The sequence below is a fragment of the Oncorhynchus kisutch genome, linkage group LG16, assembly GCF_002021735.2.
Source record: "Oncorhynchus kisutch isolate 150728-3 linkage group LG16, Okis_V2, whole genome shotgun sequence".
NCBI lineage: Eukaryota > Metazoa > Chordata > Actinopteri > Salmoniformes > Salmonidae > Oncorhynchus > Oncorhynchus kisutch.
In genome coordinates, this window is record NC_034189.2 from 38,455,181 (window position 1) to 38,482,571 (window position 27,391).

Sequence of the window (27,391 nt, forward strand, 5' to 3'; positions counted from 1 at the left end):
TCCTCTCTCTGCAGCGATCAATATTAACAGCTTGTAAAAAGCACTGCAAAGATTAGCATCAACAAATGGAACAGAGATACTTAAACAAAGTGCATTGAATCAAGCCTCAGTTTTCAAAAGTTATAATTTGACTCTGTACTATTAGGGTTCCTATAAAGCTTCCTTGGCATGTCATATGCAGCATCTGCCTTACTACCAACATGGAAGGAAGGTTGATCCTCCGTTTCAGGCTCGCAGAGTTCTATGGGTTGGTACTATAGTTCTATGGAATTCTATGGACAAAAGAGGGCCATCTCTTCATTCCTTTATGGGGAATTGGTGGAACTTAGCTTTTAAATGTGATCCACTTGGATGGCGTAGGCCCAAGCCAAGAAACACAGAACAGATATTCAAGCACGGCTGGATGCTTGTCTTAATAGATCCAGGTCTCTGGGCGGTCCTGATATTCAAGCACAGTTTATGGCCCTCGTCAAGACAACCAACCAAGTATGTGTTGTTAAATCCTGCACCTACGTTGTGTTACAATAACAGACACGTTGTTGGAGGAGGACAGAAGAAGAAGAAGTGCAGACCAAGGCACTTCTACTGGCCTTGTCCAACAGCAATATTTGGAACTTATTAACAAAAACAGACAATTATCTCACAGTTCTTTTGATGTATGTGTGTGTTCACAAAGTGCCTCCTGCCTCTTGACAGTGGAGTAGAAGAGATTGAGATGGTTTGAGCTGAAATGCTGCACTCCTCCAACCATTTGCCAATGAGAAAATGACTGAGCCGGGCCAAAGATGTGATTTGTGAGAGGCGTGACATAATTTAGTATCATGCAGACTCATACTTCAAATGGTAAGACAAATATTGTCTCGTGAAATGTCAATATAATTAATGATGATAATGATCCAGTTGTAATTGTTTACATTTTCCTGTAAAATCATAAGAGGGTTGTCAGGTATAAGAGACAAAGGGCTTCACAGACAGTGTTTAGTACGGTAGTAAACCAGGGAAAGGAGGAGCACCATCAACAAAGGAAGAGAAGTCCAAACACTGTAGGAGCAGAACGTCCATTCCTCCCTATCATTCCCAGTTAGAGCAGCAAGGATTATAAAGAACTGCAATTATTTCACTGACCTTAATTGTCATTCGGAGGGGAAAATATGTAATTAGTGGCATGTTTACGAGTCTGGCAGTAACACACCTGCAGCTCATCCTATGAGCTTTAATGTTTGCTTTCAAGAAGCCAGACTGGTGCCAGTTTCTGTCACCGCCTGTCACTAAACAGAGAAAAAAATGAGAGAGAGAGAGAGAGAGAGAGAGAGAGAGAGAGAGAGAGAGAGAGAGAGAGAGAGAGAGAGAGAGAGAGAGAGAGAGAGAAGGGTGAAGGAGAAGAGAAAGAGAGAAAAGCATAAGGGACACCACTGTGCCGTTCTTCGAAGAAAGAGAAGAAATCTCAGATTGCGACTGGCTTAAATCCGGGGGGCTGTGTGTGTATGAATGTGAAGAAGAAATGGGTAGCAGCATTTACATGGTAGCACAATGGAGAGTACATTACTTACAACACTGGCCTCATTATATCCCCACGCCTACCTTCTGCCCTGCGCTGGTTTACTCACTCCTAGCTCTTATTGTTGGACTATAATGGTGCTTGTGCATTTCTGAAATTCCCTCATTATTCAGCTTATTAAGGCTGTACCAACTCGGTAATCGCACTGCATTTTGTGTCAAAGGGGAACTGTGTTGATTTACCCACATTTGAAGGCAGGCTAGACGAACGCAGGCAGGCTCAGGCTCAATCCGTTCAGCGCAGGCAGGCAGATGAAATTGTTCTGTAAATACGGTGATGTTATAATATTTTGCCCAGCTGACACAATACTGGTGTCCCCAGGAGAATGAGCCAGGCAAAGTGCACCTGACTGATAACCCTTTTGATTTGGATACTATATGGCATTACAATAGGGAGTGCACACGCTCCAATTATTTAGTACAGAACACCAGTAGGGTTATAACAATAACAGGACAGATGTAGAAGAATGTTGAGCATTGCAATATCAAATAGGTTTATACACACTATGCACCAGGGGGAAAGTAACTTGCCCTTGCAATTTTTTCGATTCCTCTTTCCATCTTGCTCATGACAGAAAGGGGGGGGATGTCTAAAATATATATTTGAAAGGTTGTCAGATAAATTGTCACCAAAATGTTAACCTGAGCATCTTTTGATAGCTTGCCTCCATTGCGATCAGGGCGTTTGTCCTTTATTTATGGTGCGACAAAATAGGTATGCCACATCTCTTAGTGTCATGGACAGAGATGGGTATATTCCTCAGTGAATGGACATGTTTGTACATTTTACTGTCTCCAAACAGAAGACATGGTCTGTCTCCACTATGTAAAAACCATGAGCCAACACAGATTGAAGGTTCTGCCTTGAAAATAGAGTGAAACCAAAAAGGGGTCACAAAGCATTGGTCCTCTTAGAACCTATTATACATTCTAAATATTATGTAAGGATCTTTAAACTTTTTTTAGGGAAGCATCCTCTTCTTTCTTTTATGTATATATATTTTTAAAGACTATTCAACAGCCATCCAGGATGCCAAGAGTAACAACTGCCGTCTTGCCCCTCAGGGAATCTGGGGCTGCATTTTGTTATGTGACACGTTGTCATATAGGGGAAAAAAATCAATTGGCAATTAAATGATGCACCTTGTGAAGATGACAAAAGGCATTGTGTTGCACAGGAAGAAGTGGGTTGTGAGGGGTTTGTAATGAAGGCCTAATGACTATTCATAAGCGATTTTTTCAGTCCTCTGATCCACTTGACTGGAAAGTTCTGCCCTGGAGAGTTAATGCTGTCAGTTTCTCTCACCTCAAAAAGCTGCAGCGATCGACGGTGTAGAATGAGAGCGAGAAATTACCCCAGCTTCTGGCTCCAGGGCTGTCTCAGGTCACATGCAGGAGGCACACATCTGGCACACTATAGGTGCCGCCGGGGGACAAAATACTTTGAAACAGGAAGTATAAATACATAAAATTGACAGCGGTGGATATCTCCTTTTCCTCCATGGAGCGTGCCACACTTCAGCATTGTTCCTTGTCTATGAACGGCTGTATCCTATGTCTATTATTGAGCTGCGAGACACTCCAAGTCTCCATCTGTCTATCTGTCAAGGTCCACCCATAGTATTTATGACCTTCTGCTGAACCTTGGTCAATAGGTGACACATTTAAGGATCCCCGTCTGATAAATAGAGAGATGCCTTAAATCTGAAGAGAGCGCCCCAGGGAGTAATGCGATGATGTGTTGCGGGCGGCCAGAGACGATCAAATCCAGGACTCACCGATGACCTTTCCTCCAGTGTGAGCGTTACTGGGTCACTTGGTCGAGAAATATCAGTTAGCAATTAGCACACCGCAGAGGGCGATGTGAGGTCTCAAACACGCATGGACAAACACTGCTTTAAAACTACTGCTAACTGACCCTTATTTTGTCTACTGTTTTTACCCCCACCGGTTTATACCCTCGCCGATATGTACCGGATACACAATTTTACACCACGGAAAAAGAATGATAGTACATTCAATATGCCATATATATATATATATTTCTGAAAACTATAGAGTAAGGTACAACGTTGAGTTGCAAGGAGCGCGTTGAATGCCGAAAGACCTACGTATGAACTACCTATACGTTTTCCGTTCAAACAAAGTGTTATCTTGGCTTTATCTACTCAGGCAGCACACCTTATCTAAGGTAAATACAATGATGTTCTCATTAGGCCTGTTTCGTGGGCACTTGGCAGCCGCGTTTGCGTGCAGAGCAGGGCAGAGCCTGTCAGACACAGACCAGGTCACTGATGTAGAGGGAGGGAGTGAGGGGCATCCAACTGCAGGCATTACCATCTGAGTGTAATAGTGGAATGCACTGGTGTGATAAAAAAAAAGGTGTGTGTACGGTCTACCTGAGCGGAGGGGATAGTGTAGTCCCCATCGCTGTGTCTATCACTAGCGCTAACCCAGTCTAGTCTATAGGCTTCACTTGGCTTTTTAAAAGGTGGCTGGAGGCGTGGAACGCTGCCAAAAATGACACTTGCATGTATTAATCTGCATCGATCAGCTGGTTAGCACATGAATCAAATGTATAAATAATTGAGCAATGAAGTCGTGTTGGTTGTTGTTGTCTAGCTAGCATTTTGTTCTCTCACAGTGTCTCAAATTGACTCAGGGCAGAGCTAATGCAGGAGTTCAAGGGACAATAGGTAACATTTTTGATCCAAGGGGCGTTGAAAAAGCCATTCTCAATGTTACCCTGCTAGCCCCGTTGACCCTTAAATAAAGGGAAGCTCAGAAGAATCAACTAGTTTGGGTCCAAATTGGAATTCTCCCCAGAGTAGAGAACGATTGGTGATTTTTGTATGTAATCAGGGACTATAAATTGTCTCAAGATCCTGTGTAAGAATGATGCTAGGTTTCCTTTCTTTATTGTGATTGTTAGGCCTTTTATGGGCTTTCACCAATGACATTAGGACCCATAGAGTTGAAAAATCTGTTATCTAAAAAGGAAACATTTTTGGGTCGGTGAGCTATTGGTCCTTTTTTATTAGAGTGACTTAGTAGCACAGGACTTCACACTTCTGTCCTGCTCAGTCAAGATATGTTGTTGCTAGCGTGACACTTCCCATTTTGTGTGTGTAAATGTGTGTTCGAATTCTGACACTGGTTGGAGCGAGTGTTTGTGTCTGTGTTTGTGTCTGTCTGTCTGTGTATGTGTGTGCGTGTGTGTGTGTGTTAGTCCTCGGCGTCAGTGTATCACAGCTCAAAAAGTGCTTGGCCAAGCAGGTCCTGGAGGCCAAACTGCCCTGATCAGCAGAACTCAGACCAGTTTCTCTACTGCAAAATTTAGCAGGACATTCACACAAATAGGTGCACTGAAATAACACTGTCCCTTAACTGCTGAAAAGGTACTTCTACATAATCGAGGAGATTACGCACGTGTGCGTGCGTGTGTGTGTGTGTGTGTGTGTGTGTGTGTGTGTGTGTGTGTGCGTGCGTGCGTGCGTGCGTTCGTGCGTGTGTGTGTGTGTGCGTGTGCGTACGTGCGTGTGTGATTGTGTGGGTAGCCTTGTACTGGTCGAAGTAGTAGCAGCTGTACTGGTAAGTACTTTTAATTGAAGTAGTAGTAGCATCATTATCATGGCTATCATTATTACAAATCATGCCTTTCAGTGGATACTTCTCTTCCTGGCCAACCCCCTAGACATCAGCACATCATTATGTAGTGGCATCTATCAGATACATGCTTAATTAGACGCTGTACAGCACATTAAGCCCAGGGAGTAGCCAAGCTAAAATATTTATAAGGTTGAATATATTTATTATCTGTGTCATAATCCTTTATCAGATTGAAGAGTTCCAAATAGTCTCTTCTTGCTTCTTTTTACAACTTCTGTTCACCCAGTTTCCCTCCCTCTCCTCTGCCATCCTAACCTACAAGAAGGAAGGAGGCCTAGAGTTGTGGTGCGTTATAATTCCTCATTTATCAACTGAACTTTATGCTATTCTTAGGGGCTATGGAGGCTATGGAGTGGCACAGCTTTAAGTGCCAGAGAGTGGCACTTCCGTAGCCTGAGTGCTATCACGGGCAACCTCTGTCTGATAAAGCCCCTTGTCTTTTTGTTAGGGGAGGTGTCACCGTCAAGAGCCCAAGAGCCTTTCTCCCTCCCTCTCTTTCGCTCCGAGGCCCTTCCGAGCCAATAGCAAATAGTCACTCCTTTCCTTGGGAGAATTCACAAGGGTCATGTTTATTTCAAAAAATGCCTGCCCTTGTCCTCAAAATGTTCCGTCTCTCTGAAAGGGAAGGTTGGAGGGGAGGCGGGGCGAGAGTGGGGGAGCGAGGAGCTCTCCTTTTGGGACTGTAATTAGACATCATGCTTGAATCTCTTTTCTTTCTCTCCCCACTGCAGCTGATAAAAGACAGAGGAAGACTTAATGAATGCATATTTGTATGGGATGTGATATACTTGGAGGAAATATATTTTAGCCTCGGTGCTTAATACAAATGTTCAGCTTGTTTTCTTCTTCTGTTGCTCCTTTTCAACCCCCAAAAAAGTCCACAGACCTAGTTATTGATGCATTTATTTATCAACCGTGCTCGATAATCCCTGTTGATGTCTTCTTGTAAGAGATGTATGTTGTTTACTAGCTTCAGGTAACACCTAGAGATGAAGAAAGATGAAAGGAATTAGCTCAAACCCAGAAAGTGTACCAAAACATTTCTTTCCCCTGTTCGGTAAATATCTAATGACGTTAAATCTCTAAAGCATTTATTCAGATAATGTACAGTTCACAGTGGGCCAAGAATGCACTGTACGCAGTTCACATGGGAGCAACAATACATTGTGGAGATATTCAGGCTCCAGCAGCACAACATCCACCTACATTGTAATGTCCTTGGCCCCAGAGACCCACGGAATTGAGGTCGTGTTTTCATATCTCTGACCCGAGCATATCCACTCATGATGAGGAGGGTATGTGTGGGCGGGCCCAGCATATCCCAGGAATCTCACTCGGCAAATGTGGCTCATGCTCGGGCCAGACCCTGGCCACATCCCAAATGGCACCCTATTCCCTATTTGCTACACTGCTTCTGCGGTCCGCCATATAGGGCATAGGGTGCCATTTGGGAAGCAGATCCTGTGAGAGAAAAGAACAGCCCGCTGAACACTGTCTACAGATTGCGTGAACAAAAAAAATAGTTTGATGGATCCGCCCTCAAAAATATGCTGCACAAAGCTTCCTTCTTAGCACCTACACACTGAAGGAGGAAGCAAAGCCGAAACATCTGTGTGCGCTATCCCTGACGCAGTGAAATTAATCAAAAATATTAACAAATAAATAAAGTAAGCTTCATGCAACATCTTTTTTGGAATGCGGATCCATCACGCCTTTTTCTATCTGAATTGGCACGTTTTTCGCTCCAACCAAACTTCTGGGAGAGCGCGATGCTCCCCTTTTGATGAGCTTTTAATACAGATTGCATGCCAGGAATGAACAGCAAGCCAAGCCTCCAACCCAGTAGTACTGACCTCACCCCCACAATGTATTAGTCTGGATCCTCGGAAGACTGAGATGTTAAATATGACAGTCTTCTACAAGAGCATCCAACTGCTCACCTGCCCTTAGTTGTGGTTACACAGGAAGAGTAACAGGCTCTCTTGGATAAGAGTTGAGCCATGGTTCCTCTGATCTTCAGTCAAATACACACTGTATAGGCCTAGTATTTGAATGATTCAAGGTTTAGTTTAAAACCATTGTTGGAACACGTCAGCTTTTTATGTTGTTTAGCCACATGTTGCCAGTTGCCTTGTTTCCTAAGCAGGGAGAAGGAGTGTGTGTGTGTGTGTGTGTGTGTGTGTGTGTGTGTGTGTGTGTGTGTGTGTGTGTGTGTGTGTGTGTGTGTGTGTGTGTGTGTGTGTGTGTGTGTGTGTGTGTGTGTGTGTGTGTGTGTGTGTGTGTGTGTGCGTGTGTGTGCGCGTGTGTGCGTGTGGAGGGAAGGAGGGAGGTCACACACCACGGGGGAGTGTGGAGGCCTGACTATTAAATTAGCCAGGGCAACCTACACCAAGTCCGCCATGCAAGAACTCATCCCTGGGGACCTGTGAAGTTTTTTAGCACTTTGTGAAGGTTCGATGCAGACCTGCCAGGCTGAGTAGGTGGTGACTAGGTTGGGGGTTGTGGTTCATGGAACGGGGTCAGAGGTGTCCAGTTATTGTCCCATGCAGAGGGCGTGATCCTGCGTTCCACTGATGCAATGGAGCTGGCATCCTGACAACTCTGTGGGATGAACCACGTTGCTCCAGGCCCTCCCAGATGGCCTTGCAGCAGCGGCCCCACTCTCCTCGCGCTGCTCTGTCTTGGCGTAGGAAGCCAGGGCCTAGCTGCCAGGATGTGGAAAATGATCCAAGCTCTTGCAACATATAAAACCTATCGCTGTGGCCCTTTGGCCAGGTTGGGGGGGGGGTTCCTGCTTTATTGAGTTTTATTACTTCTGACGACATACTTCTCTTGGTTTGGCCACCAAGGGCAGTAGATACTGAGTGCCGGTGGGGTGTTAAGTATGAGGTAGAAGGATAAACACTTACACATCCCTCCTCTAGTCCGGGAAACCACTGTTTTCTTTTTCCATTTGTTCTCTCCCTCCTCCCCTTTCTCTTCCCGTTCTAGTTTCTGTATCGTTTCAAACCATAATGAAACCACAATTCCAGTGTTATTCCGTTATTAAGATTGAAACTGTTAAAGTCAAGGTGTTCCCTCTCCTTATTGAACTCTCTTGAGAAGGCTTCTTGGACACCTCGGCTCATTTTGAACTTTGGCAACCATAAGATTGAGCTGTCCTGGGATTCAGATAGTGAACTATGTCCTTCTTTTAATACACTTTAACACACCCCCACACACTTCCATCTTAGAGGCCTACATATATTCAGAGCACAAACTAACTATGTGTCATCCCCAGACCATGTACCACATCAAAACTGCCAGACACAATCTTGTTTGATGTCTGAAACACCTCAATTCTATTTTGTAGATATATATTTTTTTCAGTCAGGATGAATGTATTTTTAAGCATTTTCTTTCACCAAAGGCAACCTGAACTCCAGCAACTTCGAGACAGCAGTGAGTTGTGAGTGATCCTGAGCATGTCATCACAGATTTGTGAGAGAGAAGGCGTATGAATTTCCCTGTGGCACATATTGAAACCTGACAAGAAGCCAGCAGGGTGTTGACTCACAATGCCATTTTTACACGCACACACACACACACACATACACACACACACACACACACACACACACACACACACACACACACACACACACACACACACACACACACACACACACACACACACACACACACACACACACACACACACACACACACACACTGAGTCAGAATGCAATTTTTAACCTTCATCTGGGTTCTGACTTCTGACGCTCTGCGACTGACAGACCGAGTGGGGAGGTAACCAAACCTTCTCTCAGTACAACTCCTTTGATTTCGCCACGTTTGTGTTTACGTCTTAGTCTGTCATTTCCTTTTTTCGTCTTTTTTTTTACGTTAGATTTCCTAAAACGTGTTTATTTTAGTCAATGCGCAGATGTCAATTATTATCTTGTGTCAACATCTGTCCCCTTACCCCTGTTTGAAGAGGCAAATATTATGAGATTGTATTGGACACTCTTCTAGCCAATTGAAACCTTTTCTTCTTCCTCCAGAAGTGTCCTCCACCTGGATGTTTTGCATTGTTCAGCCATGCAGGAAGCTGGGCCTTGTTCCTCCTGAGTACTCCTAGGTTGTAAAGGCTAAAATTGCTTCATCATGCCAAATGTATGCATACATTATTTAGTCGAACCTGAGAAAATGTGACTTCTCCCTGGGAATTTGTGTCTGTTTGCTGCCCATTTCAGAGGGGTGGGCGTTTTCTTTCCTCCCAGCACAATAGCTAAAGCCTACATCAATTAATTGATGGGAAAATGTTGAAATAGTCAAATATCCAGATTTTGAAGAACAATCCTCTCTAAATATTCAACGATGGATGCATTATATTTCTGACTGCATTTACTCTGCAAAGCCAATAGTTATCATTTACACGGAGGCTGTAGTGAGTCATTTGTGATAACTCATCTACTAGAAATATCGACAATACTGTAGACACACTATGTAAAGGCAGACAGAAATGTTGCACCCTATACCACAGTGTGAAATGGTGAGGCCTTGTGAAGGTGTCAGGTTCGCTAGTTCCTGCTTGTTCTTAGACACTTGTTTGACAGAAGGGCGGACTCATTCCCCTTTCTTAGTAAAAAACTCAACAGATGTTTCATTCCTCTTGACCTTCCTTCCAACTGTCTCTCTTCTGTACTCACGGAGACACACACAGGCTACAAACCATCCAGCCCCAGCTCTGTGTCTGTACCTGGCTCTTATCTGCAACCCCACAGACATAGCATTGCGTAATCAAACACGAGCACTCTCGGAGACTCTACCGTTTCAAATACCTTTTGTTCGGTTAGCCTCTTTTACCAAATTGACGCTAATGTGCCATTGCTAATCTAATAGAATAGTCATTTTCAAATAAATCACTGCATTTGCTAGTTGTTATAGGTACTTTTGCACACTGGAAATATGACGTTTTTTTCTCTCGCCATCTGTCTGCTACGAACATCTCCAAGCTATGTATAATGAAATTAATTAGCTATATGGCTGTATTCCAGGAGCCAGTTAACAAAAACATACGAAAACCCTTATGAACCTGGGGAATTTATGACATTTTTCTCACTCTAAAACCTTAAATTATTTTTCAGGTCACATGAAAAGCAATGCCCTGACAGTTTTCTCTGCAATAAGCAGCCTAGGCTACTTCCAGTCCCAACAAACATGGACGCATTCTCTTTTGGCAATTTGGAATGAGGATTCCGAATATGTTCTGCTACTTTGATACCGTAGCTACGACGATGATGATCAGTTGATTAAGACGGTAGGAGGAGCAACACGGTGTTACACCTTAAGGAATACTGGAAGGGAACAGCTGTGTGGAGTCTGTCTGTATTTCCACTGGGTTGCCAAGTCTGGGTGTAGTGGGGGATTGGTAGGGGAGCTTAGGGGGCCAGGGGTGGGCCTCGCCTAAATCGATGCTGTTCAGGGTTGGCCATGGTGGCTTCCTCCTGATGAAGTCAACTGTTGTTACGGGGGACTCTGGAGAGCAAGAGGTTAGGCGCGGCGCGGCGGAATGCAATTTCTTCGCCATCTGACAGAGCGCCGGAATAAAGTGACGCACTCTTCCTTGGCAATCGCAGGGAATTGCTTCTCAGGGTGACAAATGATTAGCTGTTATCTGTTGACTGAATTTGATTCCTACAAGCAGCTGAGTCAGGTAACTGTGGAGGATCTGAGGAGAGGAGCGGAGAGGGGGGAAGGAAAGGTTTTTCCAGGAAATGAAATCGGCTTCCCCAGTCACACCGGGACCAAATATAATCCTCTCTGTCAGAACAAGATTACTACTTTGTCTAATTACAGACAGCTTTCTGTCAGCGGTAAACTGTTTACCGAACGGTGCAGGTGTCTGTTTGGGTTGGGTATGCCCTTGTTTGCGTTCCTGTTTTTTTTTCTTTTAACCCTGTTGAGAATTGAGGTTTAGAAAAGCCTCCTACTTCTACATAGTTCTGCTCTTGTGGGTAAATGACAGCATCTTTTTCTGTCAGGAATTTTTCTGGTGTTTTCTCATGTGATTTTGTGGCTAAATATCCCTTTCTCAAATAAGACACGGACAAATATTGGAGTGATGCATAGACATAGGAAAAGCAATAGGGAAAGAGCTTGAGTTGAGCTGAGTCTAAAGTGCTAGGGTATTGGCAAAGCAAATGTACAACAGAGTCCATAACGAGCTATAATGAAGAGGTTTATTCCTCTGTAGTGCAGGGTAAGGATTTTGACACATTAGGCCCTTGGTGGAATTCAAGCCTTTGTCTGTGTAATGGTTCTCTGGCACCTTGGATTCACGTTTGAAGCCAATTTGTAGCACTGACAGCGAGCGAACAGGCCAGGCAGGGGGAGAGATGTGGTTGCTACACTGAGAGAGAGACTTGAACGGTTCAAGGTGTCAATGCATGATTAGTTCCCTCTCTGCAGTAGATCGGCTGGGTGGTTGTCACCCTGTGAACACAGTTAAAAGGGGAACTGGTTGCCCATTCCTTCTGTCACACCTCACACCGACCAAAACAGATAAGAACCAGAAAAGAAACAAACAGACATACATAGCACCTTTGAAACACCACACAGCAGCTACACAGGAAAAATGGTTGAGCCAATCAAATACCTTTCTGTCTGTCTGTCTGTCACAAGAGTCAACAGAAAGCTCTATCTTTGCCCTGTGTTAGCCCCAGGGATGTACTAACTGTCCGTTACAGAGGATTTAGTGTTTTCATGTTAGACAAGTCACACACACGCACACACACACACACATATATATATATAAATATGTCAGTATCTGGGAGGTTTGACAACATAAACAGAAAGGTAAAGACTACCAGAACATTTAGGGACCTTGTCAGACTGGCCCTTCCTGTCCGACCCTGAGCACCCATGTGGGAGTCTTCTGCATGTCGTGTGTGTCACAAGAACAACATAAAATGTCTCGTCAGCTCTTTGTTTTCATCAACTGAAACAACAGTCGAGAAAGAGGAGAGAGAGAGAGAGAGAGAGAGAGAGAGTGAGAGAGAGAGAGAGGGAGAGGGAGAGAGGGGGCGAAAGAGGGCGAGAGAGAGCCAGAGAAAGAGACAGAGAGAGAGAGAGAGAGAGAGAGAGAGAGTTAAAGCTGAAACATATTAGATGCATTTTCCAGAAGAGCACACAGCAGTTAAAAAGAACAGAACAATTTCCAACTGTGGTTCCTTATGACAGATGAAAGAGATAGAAAAGTCATAAAAAATAAATAAAAAATGAAGGGCACTGCTGAAAGTGCATTGGACTTCCTGTTACTGTAGATCAGCGAGAAGCAAACTAATACTTCACCTCTTTTTAGTTGGGTTAACATCTCTCCTTCTCTCCCTGTATTTGAGTGTAGTTAGGAGGGGAGGAGCCAGGGGTAGAGCAGAGGAAGGGGAAAGAGAGAGAGAGAGGGTGACGGGTGTAGCCATGGTTCTCCCCTTCCACTCCTCAGAGCTCACTGCTGTTTTAACCCTCTCCCTCTGAGGGGCGTTCCCCACATCCACTCCTCACTGTGGGAGCCTGAGCTCCACACTTCTCTCTCCATGTGATTTATGACCCACGCATCAGATATACCCACGGGTGCTCTCCCCTCTCACCGTCTCCACACACACAGCCCTCTCCTTGCACAAAGACCTCCTGACTTAAATGGATTAGACGGAGGAGTTATCCGCAAATGGATCCCACAGCAGCCTGGCATTATTACTTCTGTCCTGTTAACTACCTAACGCACTAAGTGTAGCATGCATGTCCCAAATGGCATCCTATTCCCCCTTATAGGGCACTACTTTTGACCAGGGCCCTGGTCGAAAGTAGTGCTCTGTATAGGGAATAGGGTGCCATTTTGAACGCAAGCCTAAGACGTGGGTCCTGAGCTGCTACTCTACTCTGATCTGCCACAGCTCTGTTTACCACAGCTGTAATTACCTGGTTTGAAGGAGTTAATAGCCATATATATCGTGTTCAATGCGATGAGAGGTTTAACGTGTATACAGAGGGGGATACTTTCCCCCCTTTTTCATTCTGTGGCTCTCGAAAGAAGAAGACGAAAAAAAGAGACGTCTCCTTATCAGGTAATAGTTCAAATGGAAGTGCACTGTCTTGAGGAAAGCTGGGAAGATGAAAGGTGTTTGTTAAAAGTCGCCCACGGGGACAGGTTTCCCTGTGCCTTCCTGCGAAACTCCCCTGTCTGTCCCTAGCAAGTTCCTAGCTCCCCTCTCTTCCTCCTGCCTTCTTGTGTAGCCGACCCTGTCTTGGAGGGGGAAAGTAAAACCTTCATGCCGCCTGCCTGGGTTAGATTAAATACCGAGATGGCGACAGGAAAAGGGCAGGGAGGGAAAACAAAAAGGCCAGGGTGGGTGAGGGATGTTGGGAGAATTATCAGGTTGGTGACGGAAACGGACAGTTTGTCTGACTCAAATATGTACAAATATGCGTTTCTCTGTTTCTCAAACCTTTTGGAGGACACAGTCATCTGTCTGAGAAAAGGCACATTGGGGACAGGTGAAAAAAATGAAATATATAGATCTAGTCTAATTTCCCCCCACATATCTTTTATCTTGAAAAGAAAACCAGGGGGAAAAATATATATATGAAAGAAAACACGATATTTAGGGATTATGTTGTAGACAATTGTGTGCATAGCCATATGTCCCAACCTTATTTTCTTCAGTTAGTTCTGTGAAAAAGTGTAAAGTAGTTTCCTAGCAGGTATAGAGTTAAACGAGGCCAGTACGGAAGTCTTCTCCCACAACATATTTCCTCTAGTTTACATTGTACAAATCATTCTGCCTGAGAGAGCCCTAACAGGGAAAGTAGAATTAATATGACTTCCGGTCTAGCTGAACATTTGATACCAGCTAAGTCACTGGGGGTTTCTTAAAGAGAGAGAAGGACGTTTCCAAGGAACTTTGAGGAAGTATCAAGAAACATTGAGCTTAATGCTTTGCCTGGCTTAGCGCTCCTCCTTTAGTCCTAATGGTGTGTCTTAGAGGAATGGTGATAGCTCACAGGCAGTGACAGAGCCCTGTGTGTGTGTGTGTGTGTGTGTGTGTGTGTGTGTGTGTGTGTGTGTGTGTGTGTGTGTGTGTGTTTGTTTGCATGGTGCGGTCTCAACATGAGACTATATAAGCACTGTAATGTGTTTAACTTGTAAACTAGTCGGAGACAGATTACTGGTGGTTGGCAGGGAGGTGAGGAGGCGACATTTCAACTGTTCACCTTTTGCCTTCACATCTGTCCTGCTAATGGGCTGGTCTCTCTCTCTCTCTCTCCTCTCTCTCTCTCTCTCTTCTCGCTCTCTCGCTCTCTCTCTCTCTCTCTCTCTCTCTTCTCGCTCTCTCTCTCACCAAACCTCAGGCACCTTTTTTCATTCCTTCCCTCATTCCAATTTCCCAATTAAAAGAAACAGTCATTATTAGTTTATTAGCAAGCCTCAGCAAATGTGTTAGCGGATTTTCAGTTGTTAATGAACGAATTCAAACCCCCTCTATTGAACGTATTCACAGGCAGCTGTGAGTGCTTCAGCTAATAATAGTTTCCCAAAGACAAAAGATTAAGGAAATAGCATTATAGGGGGGACAACAATAGAGGCCTATTGGAGGCACTCTAATGGAATGCTCTTTCGTTTAGAAATGGTTTAGAATTTCTATGTGCTTGTCTTGCTCTTTTATAATGCTCTCGCCTCTCAGTATATAACAGCAATAGCTGCTGTTTTTCTCCCCAGGCCGGGCTATTGGCACAGGGAATAGATCCAGGGTTGACGTAGACTATAGAACGTAAGGTATCTCAACCTGTTGGAGCTGATTTCCCCTCCTCCTCCTCCTCCTCCTCCTCCTCCTACAAAAGCACTTTGTGTTGCTGCTTTGTCAGCCTGGCATGCCCTGCCATCTTCTTAACAAGGCAGGTGAATTGTTAATTAAGGTTGAGGTAAAGAGGGGGTGTTGGGAGGGGAGGCGGGGAGGGAGGGAGCAAGCAGGGTAAAAGTGAGAAGCGCAAACAAGTCGAAGCGTTTGTTCGCCGCGCGGTCTACACATCAATTATCCCGCTGAGCTAATTAGCACCTTGCATTACCCCAGGTACCTGCAGCATTCACACGTGCTCACTCTTTCATGCTCCTGATCAAAAAAAGGAAACGGATTGACAGAAACACGGGGAAGCTGAACCCAAGGGTAGAGCTAAGGCAGGGGGGAAAAAGCCTGAGATCCAAATTTCCCTTATACTCTTTTAGGAAAAAAGAAACTCTCAGTGTGTATGCATGCACTGTTATGTTTCCCAGGTCCCTTTCCACATCAGCTATGCCAAAGAAACTGCTCAATTATGTAAGGGGCACGAGCATATACCATATATCATATAGTACTTACCTAAGTATGCATATAATTGACAGGGAAATGGGTTTGTGTGGTTAGTATGGAAAACAACTGTTTTCAATGATAGGTCATTTTATTCAAGGGGCCTGACAAGGCAAGAGGTCATGTTTTGGCAATATTCAATGAAATTTATTTATTATGAAAAACGACTGAAGAAACCAAATTGTCTCAGGTATTGCAGATTTGATGGACGATGTGCATTTAAAAGCAACATTTGTTTTGCATGTGTTCTACGTCGCGCGTGAGAACATGTCACAGTACGACTTTAAACTGTGATTTGTGATATTCAAACAACAACAACAAAATCTGAAAGTACAACGTTGTTGTAACAGCAACATCTGTAAGCAATGATGTCCTTCATTCTAATGACGAAGAAACAGATTTGGATGGATGTAGGTGGCTCTTTGTTATGTTGAAACCTCTCTGTTACGTAATAAGCTAGAGGGGGGGGGGGGGGTGTTTTGTCTAAACGTCCTGGTTCAAGATGAGGTCTTATAAAGGTGTGTTTAGCATGACAAAGACCCTTAAATGGTCCCCAAGTGTCATGTGGGTCCTCCTTTCGGATTGGCCGCTCTGTTGGTCAGAAATCACATTTATAATTGACTTGGAAGAAGCAGCTCTGTTTTCTCCGACAGTGGGGACGGGGAGACCCTCCTGTGACGTAATTAAAGGCGTCGTCTCTGCTCTGCGTGGTGAAAAAGGCTGGTGAAACATGGGAGTCGTAGGCGGGAGGCAGAAAATGTGAGAAAATGTGTCTCTGATAGTGTTTTACACACACACACACACACACACACATCATCCATAACTTATAGGCTGGGACGTTTGATGATGTTGTTCATTTCGTTTGACAGAGAGAGAGAGAGAGAGAGAGAGAGAGAGAGGCGACTTACACCTCTCGCCTGCCTCCTTAAAGAACACCTATTGACGAATGCAACTCGTCTCTCATACAAGTACACATGGTTCTGAAATCTGTATGACTCTGCATACAATGTCTCTGTTAAAATAAGAGCATCGTAGTTTTTGCAGCCAATGTGTTTCCTGGTACCCTCGTTGACATCTGTGTCAGGTGATGAGGCCTCTCCTCCTGGCTGCTCTGAGTAATTGAGAAGTGGTAACAGTATCAGGTTCTGTGTCTGTGTTCCTCTGAGTCTCCCGAGGCGGTTTCCCTCCCTGTAGGACGCGGAGCCTTGCTGTGGGGCCTGTTGTCAAGGGGGTTCGCCCGCCGCTCATTTGCTGATTGGAGAGAGGTGGAGAGAGTTTGGCGGGGAAGAGAGGATGATCGGATGAAAAGAGGCCCATTTCCTGCAGCTCGTTTGATACCTGGTGGGGATGCTATTCAGGTGACAAAGATTCAGGCACAGAGGGGGGACCAGATGTGATTTACACACTCATTAGCATCTGAATGAAATGCCTGAGACCCAGGCTGGATCATATCAGATTGGGGGCCACGCAGAATAGACCGGGGATGTGGGGACCGTGCCTGGCTTGGTCCTCACCTGGATGGGTGGATGGGTTCCCCTTCTCCCCTCTGATCTTTATCACATCTGAGGGGCCTGATCCCTCACCCTTCTAAACCCCCCTACCTTCCCTCTCCCTTCCCCCTGGCCCCCAGCTGGTGACACACTGGCAGACCAGCAGAGTTGTATGACAGTGAGCAGTCTTTCCTCTCTCTCGTTCTCCTCTCCCACCTCTCTCCTCTCTCACCTCTTTCTCTTCTATTTCTCATTCTCCTCTCTCCTCTCTCACCTCTTTCTCTTCTATCTCTCATTCTCCTCTCTCTCTCTCTCTCTCTCTCTCTCTCTCTCTCTCCCTCCCTCTCTCCTCTCTCTCTTCTTTCTCTTCTATCTCTCATTCCCCTCTCTCCTCTCTCACCTCTTTCTCCTCTCTCTCTCTCTCTCTCCCTCCCTCTCTCCCTCTCTCCTCTCTCCTCTTTCTCTTCTATCTCTCATTCTCCTCTCTCTCTCTCTCTCTCTCTCTCTCTCTCTCTCTCCCTCCCTCTCTCCCTCTCTCCTCTCTCTCTCTCTCTCTCTCTCTCCTCTCTCTCTCTCTCTCTCTCTCTCTCTCTCTCTCTCTCTCTCTCTCTCTCTCTCTCTCTCTCTCTCTCTCATTATCCTCTCTATACTCTCTCTCTGTCTCTCTGTCTCTCTCCAGCTCAGAGCACAGATGCGATTCAGAAAATGTGCCTTCACACCAATTTCGTTTTTTTTTTACCTCGTTCATTGTGTTTAATACACATCAGGAAAATTCTACTAACCCGGCCACTAACAATGAATCCCAAACAATGCCGGTTTGCTTGGAAGTCTTCCAAGATGCTATCTTGTGACAGTGAGCCTCTATTTCATACATTGGATACGTTTCATTCATAGGCGACAAAGAGCTCTAATATTTTATGTGGTAAAAGGTCATAAATTAAACGTGGTCATCGTTTTGGCTGCCGGTAAATTATTTTTGTTAAGAATTTGGAAAGAAATGGTAATAAATCAACTTTGCTGTATGGCCATGGCTTTGCTCAGTGTTTTTCTTGTGGGCTTAGTCAGATTGACAAGCTGTCCCCTGCAATGTTTAAAACTGTGTGAACACAAATGTTTCTCTTGTTTTTGTCCATTAGAATCTTTTAGAGAGATAGGAGGGGAAAATAATGAGAGAGCGAGAGAAGAGAGGGGGAGAGATGGAATCTAGTAGAGAGAGTTTTCTTGTCACTTTTGTTTATTGTTTATTTCACTAGCTTTGGTAATGTAAACATATGTTTCCCATGCCAATAATGCCCCATTGAATTGAGAGAGAGTGAGAGTGAGAGTGAGAGAGAGAGAGAGAGAGAGAGAGAGAGAGAGAGAGAGAGAGAACGAATAGAGTAACTGACAGATTGTGTTAGGCTTCAGGTGCAAACTCAGTGTTCCTGAGATAAATGTAGCTGTAGGCTACAGCCGCCTGGTCAGGAATGCATCACGACCTTGACCAGATCAAACTGTTGTTTTTACCCATTTACTTATCTCAGGGTCTGTACAATAGTTATGGCGAGTTAGGAAAGGTGAAAAGTATTTGTGGGAACACAAAACAACTCAACTTGTCAGACTTGTGAAAGGATTTGAGCTGTTTTAGCTTCTCACAGGCCAGAAAAAATAAATTAAAAAATAACCTCAGGCCTATACATTTCATTACTTTTTTGGTTCTTATTTTATTCTCATTGTAAAGGAAATCACCATCAAATGACTTTGTAAGAGTGCATAATTACAACTCAGGTTCTGCAGAGCTGTTATTAACAAAAACCTACAGTAATCCATTCTGGCAGTGCAATATGTTATTGTAGCATACTAATTAATCTTACAGGAAGTGTAATACATTTACAATATCAGATTGAAGCAATACTGTATATAGATTTATTAAATCTTTTAATCAGTTCTGGCTAAATTAATTTTGCACTGATTGCTTACATTTGAATTTGCATATACTTAGTGCAAGTCATTTATTTCCATGGATTCCTTTTTATTAAAATGGGGCACATGGCCCTTGAGCTAAAAAAAACATTGCTGCTTTTTCCACAGAACATCCTCACTTTAGTTGCATTAAATAGCATGTACATTTTTATGCAAGCAACATCTCAAGCTAAAACTGCTTCCTGTTAGGTCTGCCTTATATGACGAGGTTAGGACCTGTCAATATGACCAGTATCCAACAACAAATGGCTCTATTTTGTCAATTTGATAGAGTTGAGACTTTCCATTGTGAAGAGGCATGCCTCTGACATCTACTGCAGTCACTCTGTCATGCTCTGTGGCCTTGGTAAGAGTAGATGATACTCCTCGTGATGCACCTTCCCTTTCTTTGGCCCTGATAAATAGAAATGGGACAGAAGACATTTTCCGAAGCACATCTCCCTTTCTCCCCCCCCCCCCCCCCCCCCCCTCTGACACACATGCACCCACACACGCTTTACCCACGCCACGCGCACACGCACACACACACACACACACACACACACACACACACACACACACACACACACACACACACACACACACACACGGGAGCTCAGACTGCAGCACTCACTTGTAGTACAGTAGACTGTAATTGATGACATTGATGGCGCTCTGGAGGCCTGAGCTCACTCACAGCAACAACAGACAGAGCAACAGAGTTAGGTCATATTAAACAGCTAGCTGATAACACAGTGCTGTGACTATCAAATTGGTGCCTGCCTACCCCCCCCCCCCCCCCCCCCATTCCCCACATCAAGCCAACAACAGGCCCTGGCCCTGCTCTGGCCCCATCAGCAGATTCCTTTACCTGGAGCGGAACTGGAACTGTGTGTGTGTATCTCTCTCTCTCTGTGTGTGTGTGTGTATTTATCAATGCCAGTGTATGTGTGTTTATAGAAAAGCATTCGGAGGGGAGGGCACACTGGGGCGGGGAGGTGGAGGTGGGGGGTGTGAACCTGTGGCAGCGAGCCATGGTGTCCCTTTGCAACTGGTAAGGAGGGCTGGAGATAGAGGGAGGGAGGGAGAGGGAGAGAGAGGGAGAGACGGGAGGCCCGACAGAGACAGGGCCACAGAGAGAGAGAGAAACAGAGAGAGAGCGAGCGAGAGAGAGGACAGGTCCAGATAAGATTCTCAGCTTATAGCAACACACTACTCCACTATCAAGAACATGGATACTCTCTTCATGAGTGAGCAGGCCTCCAGAGCAGAGCACTGTACCCAGCTAGCAGGCTGAGAACATCTAGGAAGCTGAAATATAACCAGAAATAATACGATTCCAAAAGAAGTGTGTTACATTTATACGCACTGCAAGATGAGTTCTCCCTGTGTCTTATACATTGGATTTATGTGTCATATTTTGATAGTGAATAAAACTAAAACAAGGGTTTGTGGGGAGGCTTCCAGATGAGCGCCTTTTGGGGGTAACATGAATATTTGATAGGAAACCTGATTCTTCTGTATAAAGCACCCGTCATTTACTTCTTTGATCCCCTATTCCTATTCCAGGACACTCCATTATTTATCTGCTTATAAATATCTGCTTAAATTGAGCAGGAATAGGTGATTTGTCAACAGTCCAACATCGACATTGATGTGCAGGTGGTGCTCCCTTGGTATTCCCAGTAGTGATTACTATACAATTTACATTTGTACCCATTTACGTACAAAAGCACACACATTTCGAAGAGTTTAAGTACCCGCTTGCTGCATTCATTGGGTAAATTGGTAAGAAGCCTAAAAGGGGCTTTTATACTATAGTCAAAGAAAATGTGAAATTGTGTGAGCAAAGTACCAGTTTGCCCACGATGAACGACTCAAACTGGAAAGTATTTCATCCTTCCTCCTCCGAAAGGTTTTGTGTGAATTTGGTTAGTTACAGTAATTATAGCCAATAAGTGACAGCCAAAATCAGACAGGAGAAAGTAGAGGCTGCAGAGGCACACACACACGCACACAAACACACACACAAACACACGCACACACACACACACACACACACACACACACACTCTCATAGCAAGGACCCGCTGCAGAACATCTGCTGAGAGATTTGCATATTAATTAACCCATATTAACACTAATTATTCTGGGAAATTATCAAATAAATTAAATTTTCTAATTTTAACCTTTTCCTTTGCTTGATGTATCTCAGCAGCCAGAGGAACCTTCCGCTGGAAATCGATCTCACCTGAGCCGGTGATCTTAGGAGATTGTTATTTTTATTTGTAAATATGATTTTTTAATTCCTCCCCAGCTTTCTGCCTCGAGTCCTGAGGGCAGCCTAGGGAGCTTTTGTGTGCCTTGCCTCTTCCCCCCACCCCCACCCTTTTTTTTGGCTCCTGCGTTGGGGAGGCGGGGGCCCAGAACATTTGTCGAGGAGGAGGAACATGTGCAGGGTTGCACAGATGGTGGATCTGTACAGGGCGAGTAAAGGTGGGCCCTCTGAGCAGTTGAGCAAACCTTGAAGCTTTCTTTTTCCAGCCTGTTGCTCAGGCCCTTGCAAATAAATGGGAGTTTAATTCAATTAGAGTCAGGCTACTGTGGGTGCCTCATGGCAGACATTATTGAACATAACCAACCCCTTCCTGACACACTCAGAATCACTCACTACTCACTCCCATGCACACAGACACAGAGAGAGAGAGAGACACACACACACACAACCATACACACACACACACACACTCCCCACTCCCAGGTTGGTTTACACATCGCTGAATTTTCACCATTCATCGCCTCTACAAAGCTGCCCCTCTCCTTTCAGCTCTTTGTTTGCCCTCTGCCACTGTCCTTTTACAGCTTACGGCTTGCTTGTTCTGGCCCCTGTGAAACACCAGGCTAGTAGACGTGCACAAGATCTCAATCGTTCTTGTGTCTCTCACTGGAATACAGACAGTCACAAGCGTTCTTGTGTGTCTCACTGGAATACAGACAGTCACAAGCATTTTCGGTATGTAATGAATGTAAAACAGCAAGTTTTCCTCATGAGTAAAAGGCCAAAGTTAAACATATTTCAAATTCCCGAAGAGAGAAAAATATATTTAAACCTTCCCGCCGTTCCTCCCACCTACAACCCCCAAACGCTTCCTACCCTAAATGGCCTACTCAGAGCCCTAAACTCTGTCGTGAAAAGGAATTGTGAAAGTTTAAAGGTCATTGTTAAAACCCCTTCCAGTGGGGTAGCCACAAGGCTATGACCTAATTTCTACCTTAATGCCTCTCTACCTCTCCTATTCCCCCATTCTCCACCTCTACCCCCCCCCCCCCCCCACCCCCCCCCCCCCCCCCCCCCCCCCCCCCCCCCCCCCCCCCCCACCCCCCCCACCCCCCCACCCCCCATCCCTCTCTGCCCTCCTAGCCCTTCAGGTGATCTGCATGTTTCTCATTCATGAGACAGGGCAGTTTTCCTCCAATAGGGTGAATGTCCTTGCTCATTACCAACACTGATAGCCACAGGAAACACAACATTACCTGGAGCTAAGCCTCAGCGGTCTCAGTTAGCCAGGCTCTCAGTGTGAGTCACCTACCACCTTTCCCCATCACAATCTAACGGGAAGCTGGCTGGGAACTGGCAAGTCTCCGCCTCCAAATAGAGGGTACTGTGATAGACATAGAGACCCACTGGGTGGAATAGATCTTCTGGCGCCTTCTGTCTCACCTGTTCCATCAGACAGAAGTGATTATTTGGATATTTTTCTGGGCTGTTCGTTATGGACCGAGTGCAGATCCAGCGCCTCTCAGCTCGGGAGCCTGCTGAGAGGGCTTTGTGGAAGAGTGTTAGGGAAAGGGGAAGAGTAGGTGCACGTTTGCAGCGCATTCACCCAAGGTATGTTTATTTGAGTGTGTGTTTTGGGTATGTTCAGAGGGTCAGTGTATGACTCAAGGGTTATATGGTTGATGTATGAGTTTATGACACGCACATTTCATAGTGTGAGAGTTATGGTTTGTTTAACAGCTCAACAGTAAAACACAGTTATATATTTTTTTGTTCTTAAACGTGCTGTCTTTTCTCTTTGGAAGAACACTTTCCGGGTTTAGATGACTTTATATGGCCTTTTTCTATTAGAAGGGTACAGAGAAACTGCCACCGTCGAAACACTGATTGTCAAATGTCTTCATTTGTTTTAAAAGAAAGATGTTGAGATTTCAAATCAGACTCCTTTTTGTCACAGACATTGAAAGGATAACTCGCGCTCTCATCCTTCGACGGGGGGGAAAAAAACGGTCATTTTGGAAGGTTATAGACGTCATAATCAATGCACTTTTGAAACTGCCCTCTTGCACTGGTATGCCTGACAGCCTAATACCAGAGCTTTGAAAGGGTTATGTCAGCCACGAATACGCCTGATATTAAGCAAGACTCAAGCGAGCAATTACAAGTGTCATTTTAATTATCTGTAAAAGTCGTTCCCTTTATTTACCTCCAATCAGAAGAGAGCTGGTGAAATCAGCTGGTAACAGGTGGCATCAGTCAAAAATGCCAGCTGTAATTGCCTTTGTTGAGGGTGGCACTTAAACTAAAGGAGGAGAAAAATGGAAAGTGTCATCTGAAAGAAAACGTAGCCTAAAAAAGTAAACATGATGATTTCTTTGTCTATCTCGTCTAGAAACACAAAAGATTGATTAGCGGCGAGGTATTGAACAAAATAATGGCATAGTGTAGGCTAACATTAGTAGGTTCGGAATGACTTTGTTTCAGAGTACAATGCCCAACGTCAGGCTGGTGCTTATAGTATACGGAGGAATCTGTCAGAGATGTCACCTAAACAAAGCAGGCTCTCCGAAGGCAATGCTATTTGCTTCTTTGATTGACAAGTCACACATTGTCATTTCTGTCTTCTCCAAGCTCTTTGGTGTGTGTAACGCTGTGTCTGATAGCCAATGTTCTAGCTTGGAGATCACATCCACTGAGCACCCCTCTCGCACTCCCCACCTCTCCCCTAAAACACGTGGACCTGTATGGAAGCACAGAACCCCAACCGGGCGTTTAGTAGCTTTCACGGTTCGTTTTGGACAATTGTAGATGTCTAGCGGTTTGCAGGGAGTGGGATGATCTTCACCTCTCCTCTATGTCCAAGGCCCATTGTTTCCAGGTCCGTTGCTCAACATTGAAGACGTCACATTGTAGCGCCTCTCTTCATGCGTTAACCTATACCCTACACATGGACCTATAGCACACTGAAATAGTCTTATGAGAGGTTTGGGGTGTAAAGAAAGGCCTTTTAAAACCTGTCCATCCTTAGATAATGTCATTCACTCCTCCTGGGTATTCGTCGGTATTCAGGCTGTGTCCAGAGATCAGGTCTGCGGGGGGAGGGGTAATAGCTTCCCAGGCCTCCTGCTTCTTTGTTAACCCCTGCCGCCCGCCTGCTAGGCCACCCTTAGAAACCTGCCTGGGAGAAGGGGAGTAGGGAGTCCACAGCACGTTGTGTTGCTAGGAAATGGTTGAACCTCTGGGGTGAGGGGGTTAGGGGGTGTCGCGGTAAGTTGGGAAGGGACCAAAGGGGAAATATAATAATAACAATAACATGTTATCAAGTGCAGTGCCAAGGTATATCTGGGACCACACAGCAGGAGTTTGAATGTCTCACTTTCTTTTTGGCTTTTCTTTGGGCTTTCGCTTTTTTCATGTCTGAGAGCATTACCCAGTCTGAACTTGCCTAAACCCTTGTGGTCACACCTCTTGAAAAGGTTTTGTTTCCCCCATCAATTGGTATTCTAACCAGGTCAGCTGATTCTGCTGGCCCTGTCTACGTAGCCGTTTTCATTTTAATTTGCACCTGTTGTTCGGAAGGCAAGTGCAGACCCGCGGATTATACAAAGATCATGCATGGACATACTGTATACGCTCAACGTAATCGTATTACTCTCCATAGTATATATAAGAAAATATCAGATTTTTTTTCCCTTCTCAGTTTTGTAATTTTAAAGGTTTTAAAGGTTTTATTTAGTAGTCATATATAGCTACAGTACAGCAATTAAAACAGACCTGAAAAATGTTTGCACTCTTTTTCCTCGCCTTCCCCTAGCCACATTTGAAATCGGTTCCCATGATGTCATACTCTGATTTCCCCCCTCTGTGGTTGTTTTGAGTCTGTTTCTCTAGAGTAGTGTTTTAGGAACTAGCAGTGAGCTGTGTCTGGGTGTGATGCGGTGATGTGCCGGCCCTGTTTCTCTCGCTGAGCTAATGTCCTGTGTTCATTCCTCTAATACGTCTTAAGGCTTCCTTTTGTAGGACCGACAATTTATGGGCCTTGTGTGTAGACTGGAGAGGCTAGAGAACCAGCCTTGTGAGGGCAGACTAATTCACAAACAGCCACCTTCAATTGAGTTCACAGCCCTTATTTACAGGCTGCCTATTTTAAGAGAAGCTGCCATGTGTCTGGGACCAAGTGTTGTGGAATCAAGCGGGCCGCTACTTGTGTGAGTTATTTTAATGTGGGGCTCGACTGCGCAGCATTTCTCTCCGCAACCATGACTCATTGAAAACACTCCCTGAAAAAGACAAGAGGAGAGGGAACGGAGGGAAAGGAGTGGGGTGCAGGTCCTGTTTTGATTTTATTTTTTTATTTTTTACACTTGTATGTATTATTTCATTTATCATTGTAAGGATTTGACTTGACGGTTGATATCTGTCAAGTTCTGGGGAAAAATGCAGTACAGTCGGTGGTGCGTCACTTATTTAGGAGTGGTGAATGTGATGAAATGACTAGGGGTTCAAAAGTTTCAATCCAGGGGGTATGGCTATTTGACATTTGTAAATATCAGAAGTGCAGAGTATCTCAGCCACGTCGTGTATGCTTTAGATCTGTGAGCCCAACTGAAAGGTGTAGCTAGGTTGGCATCTCAGGCAGTCACCTTTGTGGCTATTTTGGCGTGTCTACGTAGCAGCTGACTGACTCCACACACCATGATGGGTAAAGTTACAGGTTCCAGTCTGTCGCTGTGGGTGTTGTTGTAATTGGGATGTACCCCCACAAGAAAGGGCCCATGTCCCAAACAGGAATGGGTTTATTAGCCTGTAATCAAATAAAATCAAAGTTTATTGGTCACTCAAGCAGTTTAGCAGATGTTATAACAGGTGCAGCGAAATTATTGTGTTACTAGCTCCTAACAGTGCAGTGCAATCATGACTTCATCTAAGGACATAATCCTCGATTACCTTTTTTTCCATTTCAAGGTCAGTACACTGAGCACCAAATCTGAATTCCTCTAGTGACCTGTCTTGTTTTGTGTTCTCCCCCATTGCAGCGTTGAATTATGAGAATGTGATGGACACTGGTTCAGAGACAGAGGATGAGGACAAGCTGCTGGTATCAGAGGAGGACGGCCTACTCAACGGGGTGTGCAGCCCTGCCAGCCTGAATAACCACGACGCTGGATCCCCGAGGGTGGGCCAGGCCCTGACGACAAAGGAGGATGAGGACGATGACATGAGGGACAGCGGAGTAGACCATGTCTGGCATGACAACGACATGCTGCACGCCTCAGTCGACGGCACTGGTGAGCGTCACACACGGCCAAAATGTTTTCCGGATTTATTTGGGTTTCCATGAGATGATAGGCTAGCCAACTCCCCCCCCCCCCCCCCCCCCCCCCCCCCCCCCCCCCCTCCACCACCCCCACCTCCACAGTAACAGGGGCAGAGGTTGACCGTGCACGGCAGTCATAAGGAAGTGGAGGAGATCAAACCCTGTTTTGACATGCAGGGAGTTGACAGGGGGCAAGCAGAGATTCAGGAGACGTTACTGTAACTTGACGATAAGTAGGAAACGTATGATGGTGCCACTGAAGATGGCACGGTGAAGATTCCTACACCCCCACGTGACCGAAACTCACTCGGCTTGTCCCGGCGCTAAATCACAACACATATTTTTACCCTCGCTAAAGTCAACCAGAATGACATGAGATGATATTGACAGATAGTTTCAATCGTGAAACTAAGAGCGTACATGACATTTTCTCAGAATGACCTCTTTTGATTGTCTCTATAATCACAATATGATCAGAGCTTCGGTATATGATTGATATGCAGTGGAGCAAAAACGTATTTAGTCAGCCACCAATTGTGCCAGTTCTCCCACTTAAAAAGATGAGAGAGGCCTGTAATTTTCATCATAGGTACACTTCAACTATGACAGACAAAATGAGAAGAAAAAAATCCAGAAAATCACATTGTAGGATTTTTTATGAATTTATTTGCAAATTATGGTGGAAAATAAGTATTTGGTCACCTACAAACAAGCAATATTTCTGGCTCTCACAGACCTGTAACTTCTTCTTTAAGAGGCT

At 44.9% G+C, this 27,391-nt stretch overlaps 1 protein-coding gene across 6 annotated transcripts in view; it reads left to right on the forward strand.

The window, feature by feature from the left end:
* The window catches only part of LOC109906779 (zinc finger E-box-binding homeobox 2), an 80,926-nt gene that overhangs the window by 33,431 nt on the left and 20,104 nt on the right, over positions 1 to 27,391 (forward strand). For 5 of the 6 annotated variants that reach the window (XM_031792354.1, XM_031792358.1, XM_031792357.1 and 2 more), the window contains one exon: positions 26,351 to 26,602. In XM_031792354.1, coding sequence (XP_031648214.1) covers positions 26,351 to 26,602 — 252 coding nt within the window. Of the gene's footprint in view, positions 1 to 26,347; positions 26,603 to 27,391 lie in introns of all 6 variants that reach the window. The other variant, XM_031792355.1, reaches the window with a different exon arrangement.